At 33.1% G+C, this 15,298-nt stretch overlaps 1 protein-coding gene across 2 annotated transcripts in view; it reads right to left on the reverse strand.

Moving 5' to 3' along the window:
- SMC1B (structural maintenance of chromosomes 1B) overlaps positions 1-15,298 on the reverse strand; it is a 71,755-nt gene that overhangs the window by 15,932 nt on the left and 40,525 nt on the right. For both annotated transcript variants that reach the window (XM_032492423.1, XM_006176656.3), the window contains exons 13-16: positions 10,284-10,421; positions 9,865-9,981; positions 8,236-8,342; positions 67-208 (exon numbers count right to left, since the gene is read on the reverse strand). In XM_032492423.1, the coding sequence (XP_032348314.1) occupies positions 67-208; positions 8,236-8,342; positions 9,865-9,981; positions 10,284-10,421 (504 nt within the window). The remainder of the gene's footprint in view (positions 1-66; positions 209-8,235; positions 8,343-9,864; positions 9,982-10,283; positions 10,422-15,298) is intronic.

A 15,298-nucleotide genomic window follows, 5' to 3' on the forward strand; every position in this document is an offset into this window, starting at 1 on the left:
ACAAATGTTTATTCAATGAAGAAAGTCATCATTTCGATGACACTTCAGCCACCCATCAATAATTACCTTCTTTAGGTTATCAATGTCTTCTCTACCTTTCTGGATAGTTTCTTTTAATGTGTTAATCTTATTCAGTTTCTTCTTTAGATGACTGCGACTATATTCAAGTTGAATATTAAGCCGAGTTTTCTGTTTCTCAAATTCTAATCTAGTATAATAAAGTCAAGCATTACAAGTGGTAAACAGAGCCTTTCAATTCTTTTTTTTAAACTTTTTTACTTTATGGAAAATTTCAAACAAATATAAAAGTAGAAGGAATACTATAATGGATTCCCATACAGCTATCATCTGGCTCTGATAAGTATCAAGCCATGATTAATCTTATTTCATCTGTAACCCCACTTATCACTCCTTCCCACTACTGGATTATTTGAAGCAAATTTCAGACATCATGTAGTTTCATCTGTAAATATTTTAATATTGTATCTCTGAAAGTGAAGTGACTTTTAATACATAACCTATTATACATAAACTATTATAGAAATGATAAAAATTCCTTAATATCAAATTGCTATCATTGTCAAATTTCCTGCATCTCATTAGTTTAAAAAAAAAAACTGGTTTGTTTGAATCATACATTGCACATGAATATGTTTCTTAAATCTTTTATAATCTGTATAGGTTCCCTCCCTTTTTAAGTTATAATTTATATGCTTATTCTTATTTATTTAGTCAATTAGTCTTTTCAAATAGCTATTTATTCACAAACTCCAAACTTGGGAATTTAAGAACATGTTCCTTCCTGAGGTACTTTCCTACTTTGCCAGCTTTATAAACTCTCCATAAAAATTCCAATATTGAAAAAACAGTCTTCAATAAGTGGTACTGGGAAAACTGGGCAGCTACATGTAAAAGAATGAAATTAGAACATTCTTTAACACCATATACAAAACAATAAACTCAAAATGGATCAGAAACCTAAATGTAAGGCTGGATACTATGAAACTCCTACAGGAAAACATAGGCAGAACACTCTTTGACATAAATCATTGTAATAATTTTTTAAATCTTTCTCCTAAAGCAAAGAAAATAAAAGCAAAAAATAAACAAGTGGGTCCTAATTAAGCTTAAAAGCTTTTGCACAGCAAAGGAAACTGATAAAAGAAAAAAGGAAACATATTGAATGGAAAAAAATATTTGCAAATGATATGACCATTAAGGGCTTAATATCCAAAATATATAAACAGCTCATACAACTCAAAATCAAAACAAAAAAAAAACCAAATAAACCACCTGATAAAAATGGGCAGAAGATCTGAAAAGACATTTTTCCAAAGAGGAAACGCAGATGACCAATAGGCACATAAAAAGATGCTCTCAACATCCCTAATCATCAGGGAAATGCAAATCAAAACCACAATAAGATAACACCTCACAACACCTGTCAGAATGGCTGTCATCAAAAAGACCACAAATAACAAATGTTGGCAGGGATGTGGAGAAAAGGGAACCTTTCTATACTCCTGGTGGGAATGTAAATTGGTGCAGCCGCTATGGAGATTTGTCAAAAAACTAAAAGTAGAACTACCATATGATCTGGCAATTCCAATCCTGGGTATGTATCTGAAAAAACCCTCACTAATTTGAAAAAAATATATGTACCTCAATGTTCACAGCAGCATTATTTGCAATTGCCAAGATATGGAGGCAACCTAAGGGTCCATCAACACAATGGAATACTACTAAGCCGTAAAAAATGAAATTTTGCCATCTGTAACAACATGGATGGACTTGGACGGCATTATGCTAAGTGAAATAAGTCAGACAGAGAAAGACACTTAATATGTGGAATCTAAGAAATACAACAAACTAGTGAATTTAACAAAAAAGAAGCAGACTCACAGATACAGAGAACAAACTAGTGTTTACCAACGGAGAGAGGGAAGTGGGGGGAGACAATATAGCAGTAGGGAATTGAGAGGTGCAAACTATTATGTATAAAATAAGCTACAAGAATATGTTGTACAACACAGGGAATACAGCCAATATCTTACAGTAACTATAAATGGGTATAAACTTTAAAATTTGTGAATCACTATACTGTACACCTATAACTTATATAATATCATTCATCAACTATAACTCAATAAAAGTCGTATCTCTAAAAAAGATTCCAATTCCAGTGTCAACTGTAGCTCCTTTCTCCATCCTCTCTCCTTTACATACCCTGCTAACAGAATCATTCATTCAAGAAACATTTTAAAGCACTAACTGTATCACATATTGTGCTAGACACTACTAATACAAAGACAACAGCAGCAGTGATAAAAACAAAGAGTAGTGTTTAATGAGAGGTTACTATGTGCCGGACACTGTTACAAATGCTTTCACTTGAATTAACTCACTGAAGTTATCTGACTCTCTGAAGTTGGTAATACTACTATCCCTATTTAACAGACAAGGAGACCAAGGCACAGAGAGTTAAGTATCTTGCCCAAGGCCACCCACTTAGGGAGTGGTGGAGCCAGGCATGACACACTCGAGCAAGAGCCAAAGAATCCCAGCTCTTAGCCACTCACCATGCTGCTTGCATGAGTGATTAAGAACAAATCCTTCAATTTTTTCTGCTGCAGGAGGCAGACATACAGGCCAGGTACAAATGGGACACTTCTTCACTTGGCTCCAGAACACCACACTACTCTGGCTTTCCTCTCCCTCACTGGCTGTTCCCTTAGTAATTCCTTTTCATCCCTCCAACTTGCTTACATCGCCTAGGGTCTCTTCTCTTTTCCATCTACATTCATTCCTTTGGTGTTCTTACCCAGTCATGTGACTTTAAGTACCATGTGTATAGTGACAATCCCAAAATTTTTACTTCCAGCCTGGACCTCTCCTGTGAACTCCTAACTTGTATATTCAGCTGTCTACTCCATACCTCCAGCTGGATGTCACAGGCATCTCACACTTAATACCCAGGACACATAATGGATAAGCTACTAGACGTAATAAGAGGAGTTAGCAAAGTTATCAGATGTTAGGTCAATCTAAAATTTGATACCATTTTTTTCTATACCCATAGAAGGCAACTGGGAAAATATCATAAAAATAGATACTAGTCATGAGTCTAATTGTAAAATATCTAGAAGTTAACTTAAGAACACACAGGCTCTCTATGGGGAAAATGTTAAAATTCTAATGAAGGACATAGATGATTAGAATAAATGAAGGCATATTCTATGTTCTTAGATGAAAGGACTTAATATTTTGAAGATGTTCTCTCCAAACAAATCTATAAATCCAGTGCAATCTCAGTAAGAGTTCCAGTTGGATTTTTATGAGAAACTCAATAAACAGTGATAGGCAGAATTCTTTAGAATGAAAATATATTGAAGTCCAAGCAGACTTCAGAATATGGAATATGACAGGGATGAAGAGGGGCATTTTATAGTCGTAAAGGGATTAATTCAGCAATAAGATATAATGATCCCAAATAAGTATGCACCTAATCACAAGGCCTTCAAATACATAAACTATAAACCGACAGAACTGGAAGAAGAAAATGACAGACCCAAAGGTATCCTTAGAAACTCCAACACTGCTCTCTTAGTGACTGCTAGTGCAACTAGACAGAGAATCAGTAAGTACACAGAAGATCTGAGAACACTAATCAACTTGACTTAATCCTCACTCAGAAAACACTCCACCCACAAATGCATATTTGTTTCAAGTGCACATGGAACTTTTACTAAGATAGAATACATGTCAGGTCATCAAATAAGCCTCAGTCAATTTAAAAGAATTTAAATAATGCAAAATATATTCCTTACTATAATGGAATTAAAATAAAAACCAGTAACAGAAAGATATCTAAATTCCCCACCCCAACAACAGCAACTGTTAAATAAAACTTCTAAACACCCCACAGGTCATAGAAAGAAATCACAAGGGATATTAGAAAATATTTTGAATGGAGTGAAAATGAAATACAACATACCAGAAGCAATGGGAAGCAGCTTAAGGAGTATTAGAGGGAAATACACAGCTTAAATGCTTATATTAGAAAAAAAGAAGAGTACGAAACACATAGAGCAAGCTTCCATCTTAAAAAGCAAGAAAAAGAGTAAATTAATTAAACCCAAAATAAGTAGAAGAAAGGAAATAATAGAGTCGAGAAAAGAAGTCAATAACAGAAACAGATAAATCATAGGGAAAATCAGTGAAGCCAAGAGCTGGTCTTAGAAAGGATCAATAAAACTGACACACGTCTAGCTACACATCAAGAATAAAAGAGAAAGGACAAATCAGCAACATCAGAAATGAAAGAGAGCACATCAGTACAGAGCCCACAGGAACTGAAAAGGATAAAAAAGGGAGTATTAATAACTTAATAAATTTGGTAACTCATATGAAATACACAAAAATTCCTTCCAATATACAAACTACGACAGCTCACTCAAGAAAAAACATATCCTGAATGGCCCTGTATCTAATAAGGAAACTGAGCTTATAATTAAAAAGCTTCCCACAAAGAAATGTTGGTGCCCCAGTGGCTTCACTGGCAAAATTTGCCAAACTTTTAGGAAATAAATAATATAGTTTCACAAAAACAATTCCAGAAAAAAAGAGGAGAGAATAGTTCTGGATGCATTTTATGAGTCTGACATTACCCTGATACAAAAACGTGACAAAGACATCAAAAGAAAACCATAGACCGATACTCTCATGAATGTAGATGCAAAAATCCTTAAAACCTCAGTCAATCAATCCAAAATATTTGATAAGGATATTACAACATGACCCACTGGGGCTCATCCTAGGTATGCTAACATTCTAAAATCACAATGTAATTAACCATATTAATGAGAATCCCCCTACTAAAAAAACCCAACCATACAATTATTCCAATAGCAGAAACAGTATTTTGACAAAATTCAATACTCATTCATGATAAAAAATTTTCAACAAACTAGAAATAGAAGGCAACTTCCTCAATTTGCTAAAGGGCATCCTAATGTTAATATCATACTTAACTCTGAAAGACTTAATGCTTTGCCCCTAGAACTAGGAATAGGGCAGGATGTCCACTCTTACCACTTTTATTCAACACTATACTAGAAGTCCCAGTTAGTGCAATAAGACAAGGAAAAAAAGGCATTCTAATTGGAAAAAAATAAAATTTTTTATTCACTGACAACATGATGATCTAGTAAAAAATCCTAAGGAATCTACAAAAGAAGCTACTAGAACTAATAAGTTTAGCAAGGCTATAGGATGCAAGGTCAAAACATCAATTTTATTTCAATATACTACCAACAATAAATTTGAAATTGCTAATTAAAACAATTCCATTTATAATAGCATAAAGAAATGAAATGCTTAGGAATAAACTGAAAAAATATGTACAGTATCTGTAGACTGAAAACAAAAGAACATTAAAAAGAGAAATTAAGGAAGACCTTAAAAGTCGACATAGACACCATGTTCATGGATTAGCACTGTTAAGATGACAATTCTTCCCAAATTGATCTATAGATTCAACATAATTTCAGTCAAAATCCCAGCAGACTTTCTTGCAGTAATTGAAAAGCTGATCCTGAAACGTACACAGAAATGCTGAGGACCTAGAACAGGCAGGGGCTTGAACTTCCTGATTCACTCAGGGCCTAGAAAGTGCCTGGCTCATGGGAGGCTTACAGGATAGGTACTGAATACATTAATGAACTATGACAGAATTATACAGAATAAAAGAAAATGGGCCAAACTGTTGACTTTTTATTTCCAGACAATGGAATAACGACTGATTTTTAAAAAAAAGTCTTCTCTGTTTTCTCCAAGAGGCACTTACTACTTCTGTATTTAAAATTTTCATTTGAATAGGTAATACATGAATATGGTACAAAATTCAAAAAGTGTGAGAATATACAAAAAGTAAATTATGTCTTTCCCTTCCCCTCTGCCTCCCCAGAGGAAACAACTCTTACAGTTTCTATATATATATATTTTCCCCTAGATTGTCATTTGTCTTCTCATTTTCTTCATCATGCTTTTGCCATGCAAAATATTTAAAACAATTTCTATACATCTGCATTTTACCAATTTTTTCTTTTATGGCTTCTGGGGTTTGTCATACTGAAAGACCTTCCCTAATCTGAGGTTATTTTTAAAATTCTCTTACGACTTATTCTAGTATTTTTATGTCTTCATTTTAATTATATTAAAATATTTGACTCAACTGCAATTAATCTGAGTCTAAGGAATGAGATAGGGATCCAAGTAGGTTTTTTCCAGGATGCTAACACATGCATCTCAACTGAGTTATTGAAAAGTGGGTTTTTTCCCCCACAGATATGAAATGCCTCTTTATATTAGATCAAATTTCCTTTATAGATCTGAGTACATTCCTAGACTCTATTTCTGAGCCATACCTTAAGATTTTAATTAAGGTAGCTTTATATACTATGTTTTAAAATCTGGGAGCTCTAGTCTTTTCTCATTACCTTTTTCAGATTTTTCTTAACTAGTTTTGAATGTGAATTCTGGAATCAGCTTAACTAGTTTAAAAAAAATCTTGCCCATACCTGTATTGAGATGATACGTAAATTACATATTAAATTAGGGAGAACCAAATTCTTTACACATTGAGTCTTCGTATGAAAGACCTAGTATGCCTTTCTTTTTTATTCACATTTCTGTATACATCTCTCAGTCTTACTTAAAGGTCTCTTTATATATTGTTTTCACACCTAGTAAGTTTATTTCTCAGTACTAAGTATTTATCTTTTTCTTGTCTAATACAATTTTCACCTAATATGTTGTCTCCCTGGCAGCTTGTGTATAGAAAGGCTATACATTTTCAATCAATTCTATATTAATTTTAATTAAAATTTCATATTAATGTTTGTATTAATATTACTCAATTTTCTTCTTTGTTTTCCTTTGTTCTCTAGTAATTTCTAAATATGTAACATATAATCTGCATATAAACATAACATAATCTAACATACATAACATATAATGGTGATAACTTTACCTCTTCTTTTCCAAATTTTTATACTTTAATTTCTTAACTGTATATTGACTGGTATATCCAGAAAAATGTTAGTTACAGTGGTGATACTGAATATTCTGAATTTACTAGGAAACTTCTATCGAGTTAGTCCATGAAGACATGTTAACTTAGAATGAGATTTATTTCGTCATATCACAGGTATCTAACTACTTCTATTAAAAAAAATTTAAATTAAGAATGGATGCTGCATTTTGTCAAGTGCATTTTTCACCATCTATAGTTGATCAAATGATTTTTCTCCCTTAACTATTAATATGGCAGCAACATATACGTGTAAATAATATTTATAGCAATAATGATTCCTACTGAACCGTCTTTTCATTTCTGGCATGAAGCCCACTAGATAATGTTTTGCTGGTGTTGTACTGCTTGTTTCTACATAACCTTATTTTATTTGGTTATTTATAGGTAGAACTGATTTATAGTTTCTTAATATATGTGTATGTGCCCTTTTGGATTTTGGCATCTATATCACATTCATTTCATAAAAAGATGTTTTTCTTCTCCTTCTATACTATAAAGCAGTTTAAATACCAAACATTTGTTCGAACATTAAACACTGACGCTACATGCACCTCTAATGTTTGCTGGGATGATTCATCTGTGAAACCACATGTGCCTGGTGAATCTAGGGGAATGGGGAGGAAGCTTTTTAACTTTCTTTTCCCATGGTAACTGACCTCCTTAAATTTTTTCTATCTTATTTGGGGTAATTTTGGGTATTTATTATTTATTGAAAATTATCAACTTTATCCACATATATGGCTATTTGTAGAGAACTAAGTAAATTTTAATAACCACCGTGAGTGCGGTTATGTTCCCATTCTCTTATTTTATATATTTATGTTTTCTTTCTTTAAAAAATTGTGAAATAAAAGAATTAGACCACTTTGTAAGAATAGGAATGTTTACTAGCTATTTCTTGATGAGTTGAAATAAAGACTACCTCAGGGTGGGAGTGTATAGCTCAGTGGTAGAGTACATGCCTAGCATGCACAAGGCCCTGGGTTCAATCCCTAGTACTTCCATTAAAAAAACTGAAAATAATAAAGCATTTTTAAAAATTATTTAAAAAGACTACCTGAGGCATAATTCCTTTAAACTATGAAATAACAGTTACATTTATATACATGTAATTGCTTACCAACATCTGTTAATAAAAATACCTTTTTTGATCGATTTCTTGCTGCTGTTTAATGTGTTTGTTCTCAAATTCACGAATATTTTCTACACCAATTTCTTCACAGAAATGTTGAAAAATATCATCTTCAACCTTTTAAATTATTTCAAAACAAGTGGTTTAATAATTAATTTTAAGACAGTATATATACAGACAATACTTAAATCTAAGTTTTTCCCACCAAGATTTTCCCAGACTGGGCCAGAGAGCGAGCCCAACAAGCCTGGTCACCGTCATCTGGGGAGTCAGCGCCTTCTCCTTCTTTAACTTCATAAACTGTGCTTATCTATTTTCAAATTTCTTATTCTAAAAACTATGTAAGAAAGCCTACAAGTGGCCTTTTAAATATTCTGGCTTTATCAAGTGTTTAATACAAAATCAGAAGTACTGCATTTATATTAGCCACACCAAAATACAACATTCTACATAAACAAATAAAATACTCTCTCTATGTGAGTAATACTATAGTCAGGTAGTATAAAACCAAGAGGACTAAAGAATAGAATTAAGACTCAAAAAGATTTGGAAAAATTAGAATGGGCCAAATCCAACAAAACAACATTTAACATTTTTAAAGCCCTGAATTTATGCACAATTATAAGAGAGACTTGTTTTAACAACAGGACATGTTAAAAACTTTCAGATTTCAGTTGAATATAAATTAAATATGAATGTGATAAGACTGATGCATTAGTAAGCTATAATTTATATAAGCAGATAATCCAAACCATGGAAAGTTATAGTTGGGTGTTTAGAGTCCCATGGTACTCTGTACTGGTCATACAATATTTTTACATTATTTTTTCTTCTAGGCATTGACAAACAATAGTGTATCCAGCAGCTGGTTACTAGAACTGGTCTTAAATCCATGGTAAATGTAAATAAATAAGGAATTAGGGGTGTTTAATCTGGAAAAGAGACAATTAAGGAGCAACATAAGCATGGTTTCAAATTATATGGTAAAAGGCAGAACTAACAGGAATGGGTGGAAGTTACTGAGTGATGGTGTGACAAACAACTTTTTAAGGATTAGAGATAAATAACAGTGGAATGAATTAAACCACAAAATTCCTGTCACTTAATAAGCAGAGGCTAGAAGATCAAATCTGTTGCCCCAGATCCAAGCAGCTGTGCCCAGCATGTAATAAATGTTCAAGAAAAAAAATCACTGAGTGAACACACAACCTTAAAAGATGACACAAATGGCAAAGTTCTTTCCTTCCCGGTGTTAAGGGCAGTGAGAGAAAGAAAGCGGCTGAAATTTGTACAATGGACGAGGAGAGGCTGGAGAGCAGAAGAGAGTGAACTATGCCCTAGTCACTGTCTCTCGAGATGGGCAATAGCAGTTCTCAACAAACACAAGGAAATGAATTTGGCAAACCAATAAAACTTAGCACTTATCAGCAATGTGCTGTACACCAGAACTTGACAGAACACTGTAAACTGACTATGCTTCAATAAAATATATATATATATATATATATATATATATATATAAACAAACTTAGCACTTAACAGACTTTGCTTTAGCACATTTTGAAGAAGTCCTTAATCTGGTGTCTGGTCTAGAACTATATTCTACATGCCATTTAGTAATAAATGTATCATTCAAAACCTTATCTATCTTTCCTTGAAATTCTTCAATTCTTTTTTGCCGTTCTTTGATTCCTTCACTCAACATAGTACATTGAGACTCTATATTCAGCAGTTCACTTTGTAGCTGAGATTGTTCCTGATTACAAAAGAGAAAAAAAAAGTCTTTTTAGTACGGCTATTTTGGCTTTATATCGTGAAGCCAAACACATGACAGTTATCTTTCAGAATAAAAAGGGAATCCATGAGATAAGGTAAACGGGGCAGGTACAACTGGATAACAACATTAACAACCAGGAAAATAAAGTAACCTAAAGGACTGTAATATCACCTCAATCACGGGAAAAAGTGTAAAAATCACACGGTGCTATATACAGGTAATCCCTGAAATTCTACGTCCCAGTTCCAATCTCCATCAGATTTTACGCAAGCCTGTGTTACCCGGAAGAAAGCGGCCAGGCGCTTCTTTTTGATTATTTCCAGTTCGCTCTGAGAATACTTGAGTCGCGTCTGAGTCCCTTGTACTAGAGTCCGTAATTGTTTCAAGTCGGCTTCCTTGCGAAGTGCCTTCATTAAATTCTAAAAAGGAAGGGAAATATGATAACACTTTATAATGGAAAAACCTTCACTTTTCAGAGTGCTTTCATACATTCTAGCTCACTGATTTTTACATATAACCACACCCACACTCCATCTTCCCTTCTTCTGAAAAAACATTGGGCAATTAAGTACAGAAGCCATCTGGGGTAACTAAGACGCCATGCAGCATCCTCAAAAAACTAACTCCCTAACAGGAACCAGGCAAGAAAATGAGGAGTGGGGAGTGCCTGTTCCACCCAAGGCACACACGTGGCATAGAGGAGACCACATGATACGTGTTGCCTTGCTCTGCACATATCCTCGTCTTGCCTCGTCCATTTCCTTCTCCCTTCACCTACCCTATGACTCAACCAAATTAACTCCCTAGTACACGTTCTGTATTTTTACTGCCAAGTCCTTATATGAAAACATATGTACACATATTCGCCCATATATGTTGTTTTTCAGTCTTGTTTTGCAAATTTAGAATCATGTTAAACATGCTTTTCTGTCTCCTGCTTTTCTCATTCAGTTACTCACAAAAGTCAACTGATAAAACTCTAAATTCATTCTTTTAGTGATTGCATATTATTCCACAGTGTGACTATACCAAAATTATTCAACTCTTCTCTCAATGATGGGCATTCACTGTGCTTCCTTCCAGGCTTTTGCCTCTACAGTAATCGTAATAACGTACTTGTTTGTATACCCTTAAGTATTTGTGTTTTTATTCCCATGCCATAGATGCTCCAGGGTGAGATCAATAGATCAAAGGTATTCATGTTTTTTATTATGCTAGTTGGTACCAACTGCTTTCCCAAAGGCTAAAACAATTCACGTTTCTATAAATGACTGTGTGTTTCTGTACAACTCCACCAGCATACATATTTTTCCCATCTTACTTATAGATATGAAATAATCTTAATTTGTGTTCCCCTAAGTTTTATATTCTATATTGACACTTTTTTTTGTTTACTAGCCATATGGATTTCTTCATTCAGTGAACTAGGCTAATCCTACCCTTTGCCCAGATGTTTCTATCATGTCTTTTTCATGTCAGTGTATAGAGTTCTTTGGTAGTACAGGATCTACAGTTTTCATTTTAAACCTTTTTTAAAAAAATTATACAATGGCTTTTATCCTCATTTAAAAATTTTTTTATTTCAAAATTTAACCCACCTGGAATTTATTTGTATGCAATTATATGGGGCACAGAGTTACTTCTCCCTAGATGTGCTAATACCATTTACTAAATAATCTATCCTTTTCCCACCAAACTAAAACAACGTATTAGTTGTATATTGTCAAATATACTGGGCCTATTTCTGAAATTCCTATTCTTTTTCATAGATTAATGCCAATACTACATCAGCTTGGTTACAGTGGCTTTTCATAGTATTCTATATGCTGGCTAGAGAAGTTCTAACTCACTCTCTTTATCACTTTTTTTTTGTTTTGTTTTTACTAGTCTCAGGAAACTCTTCACTTGTAGGAATTAGAGGATCATTTTTTTTTAAATCCTTGGTAGTATTTTAATTAAATTTGCATTCAGTTACATTAATTGGAGGACTTCTAACCCAAGAATATCATGTCTTTTCTTTCAGTTGTTGTTTTATCATTCAGAAATAATTACTGTGCCTTTATACTTATCCCTATACTTTCCCTTTTTAGATGCTTTTTGATAGTAGAGAAAAACTAGAGTTTTATTGATGTATCCTTCTCATTATCTTATTAAATCTAGTAGTTTTTAAACTACAGTCTTATCAGCCTAAAGCTACTTTTTCTTTTTGAAAACATATACAAATTATCTCGTTTTGTGCCTACTGTATTCAATACAACTTCCAAGACCATGTTAAATATCGGCAACAGCGGGTATCTGTCCTACTTCCTGATTTTAATTAAAATAGTTAAATTTTAATGCTTCACCATTTAAGCAGTTATTTCAGTCAGTTTTGGGTAACAGCTATATTTTATTTTACTTAAGTAATTTCCACCAATTACTCTTTTACTCAGAACTTTAGAACCAGCAGCTGAACTTTCTCAAATGCCTTTCTACATATGATCATGCTATTGTCTCCTGCCTGTAATTTGTTAATGTCATGGGCTATGTTGACTGATCACTTAATACTGAAACACCCATATATTCTTGGAACAAATCCTACTCAGCAGACGTATTTTTTTTTTTTTTGCTACACTGCTGAATTCTCTATACTGATACTTAATTTAGAAATTACACATTTATGCTCACAAAGGAAGTCAGTACTTAGTTTTATATTTGTAGTATTTTTATAATATTTGATATTAAAGTTATACTACCTTTATAAAATAAACTAAGAAGGTTTCTACCTTTTTCTATGATCTAGAATGGCTATCCCAACACTAGAATTATATTAGAAATGAACTGTAAACCCATCTGGTTCGTCTTTTTCTTTTTTAACTGTGACAAAATACACATAAAGTAAAATTTACCACCTTTACAATTTAAGGGTACAGTTCAATAGTGTTAAGTACATTCACACTGTTGTGCAACCAACTTCCAGAACTCTTTCCCTCTTCCAAAACTGAAACTATACCCATGAAATAACTCCCCATTCTCTGATTCCCCCAGAGCCTGGCAACCATCCTTCTCTTCTGTCTCTATGAATTTGAATACTCTTGGGACCTCACATAAGTAGAATATACAGTATGTCTTCAGTGACTGTCTTATTTCATGGAGCATAATAGCTTCAAGGTTCATCCATTTTTGTCCGTGTGTTAGAACTTCCTCCCTTTTTAAGGCTAAATAATATTCCATTGTATGTATAGACAAAATTCTGTTTATCCATTCATCCACTAATGAATACTTGGGTGGCTTCTACTTTTTGGCTATTGTTAATAATGCTGCTATGAGTATTCTTGCAGATCCTGCTTTCAATTCCTTGGGGTATATACCCAGAAGTAGAATTGCTGGATCATATGATAATTCTGTTTAATTTCTTGAGTAGCCACCACACTGTTTTCCACAGTTGCTGCACTATTTTACATTACTATAGTTGTTTTCAATGGGAAATCATTCAACTAACAGTGGCTTAAAAAAATGTGTTTATTTTTCTCACACAAGAGCAGTCTAGAGTGATGCAGTTCCTCAACAATGGCACCTTTCAGCTTCTTAACACGATGGTTTTTATACTCAAGCTTCCTGTCTCTTTGTACAAAACTACTGCTCTGTCTCCAGCCCTCCTGACTGTATTCCACTCAGGAAGAAAAAAACGCAAATTATAATACCAACATTTCTACCTATACCTCTAAAACTGTCACATGGCCACCGCTAGCTACAAGGGAACTTGGGAAATCAAGTTGTTCTAGATTTCTATGATTCTTTAATAGAAACAGGCAAGGAAGGAAGAGGCTGTGGGTGGGGACTGGGCCAGCCAACTACACCGCTGCCTGCCTCTGCTTCATTTCAATATAGTTACGTGCCTGTTAAGATTTTCTCAAAATTATTTTAATTTTCTCATTCCTGATGTGTATGTTTGCTTCTAGCTTTTCTCTCCTTCATTAGAGTTGTAAAGAGTTTATTTTATTAGTCTTTCAAAAGAACCAGCTTTTAGATTCATTTTTCCCTTTTCTATTTGGAGTTTTCTATTTGATTAACTGCAGCTTAAAAAAAATTCTGTTATAGTTTTACTTGTTTATTTTGTGGTTGTTCTAATTTCTTAAAGTAATAAATTCCATTCTAGTTCATCTCTCTTCTTTAATAATGAAGATATTTTCCTCTTGATGTAGCTCACTGTGTCTCAAAGACTTTCTATTCATTACTTTTGAGACATCTTGTAATTTTCCTTGATTACATCTTTGATCCCAAAACTATCTACAAGTACATTTCTTAATTTCTAAGTAGACAGGTTTTTTTGTCACTATTTATATTTCATTAAATTATGATCAAGGTGACCTATAAAAATCTCTGCTTTAAAAAAACTACTGAGGTTTCCACTGTGGATAAGCATTTGATCAGTTTTCAATAAGTGTTTTATGGATATTTTAAATAATCTCCCATCTATTGAGCATTTATCATTGTTTTATAAAGTAGACATTAACTTAATTCTCTTAACAATGCTATGAAATAGGTACTATTATTATCCCCATTCTATTGATAATAAAATTAAAGTATAAAAGCATTTATGTAAGTTATTCAGTCACACTGCTATGAAGTGGTAGAAACAGAATCTGCATTTAATCTTATTGATTATATTACAAATTCCTCTACATTGTTTCTGTCTACTAGATTTGCCCAATTTTTTAAGAAGTACATATAGTGAAATGTTTCACTCTAGTTTCATTTTTATTAAGTTTTCTTGCTTTAAATATTTAGGTGTTATGTGCTTCAAAGAGGGCTAAAAATGGAGATCTTGTTTTTTAATACATAATATCCTTCTTTATTCAATTTGTTCAGTAAATATTTATTGAAAGCTTACTATAAGTGAGGATTTTTAACCTCAAAGTTCACATTGTCTGGTATAGTCACTTGTTCTTTTTCGTTTGCATTTGCCAAGTGCTCGTTCTATAATTTTCAATATTCATTTTTAAGACAATTTCTTATAAATGCCATTTAGCTGAATTTTGCTTTTTAACCTATGACGGTCTTGGTCTTTTAATGAGACACTTAAATCCACTCATGTTTACTGTAATGACTGATAAACAAAAATTTTATTTCTTCTTTTTATCTTTCATTCGATTCATGCATTATTTTTGCTATTTGTTCCTGTGCTAATTTAGTGTACTTTTAAACACTCCATGTCTCCCCACTCACCAACATACAATTTTTAGAATATTCTTCCTCTTCTCCTTAGAGATGAGACCTTTGGAATATATTTACTTCTTTCTTCATCTCCAGGTCC

Source organism: Camelus ferus, chromosome 12, assembly GCF_009834535.1.
Source record: "Camelus ferus isolate YT-003-E chromosome 12, BCGSAC_Cfer_1.0, whole genome shotgun sequence".
In the NCBI taxonomy this organism is placed as follows: domain Eukaryota; kingdom Metazoa; phylum Chordata; class Mammalia; order Artiodactyla; family Camelidae; genus Camelus; species Camelus ferus.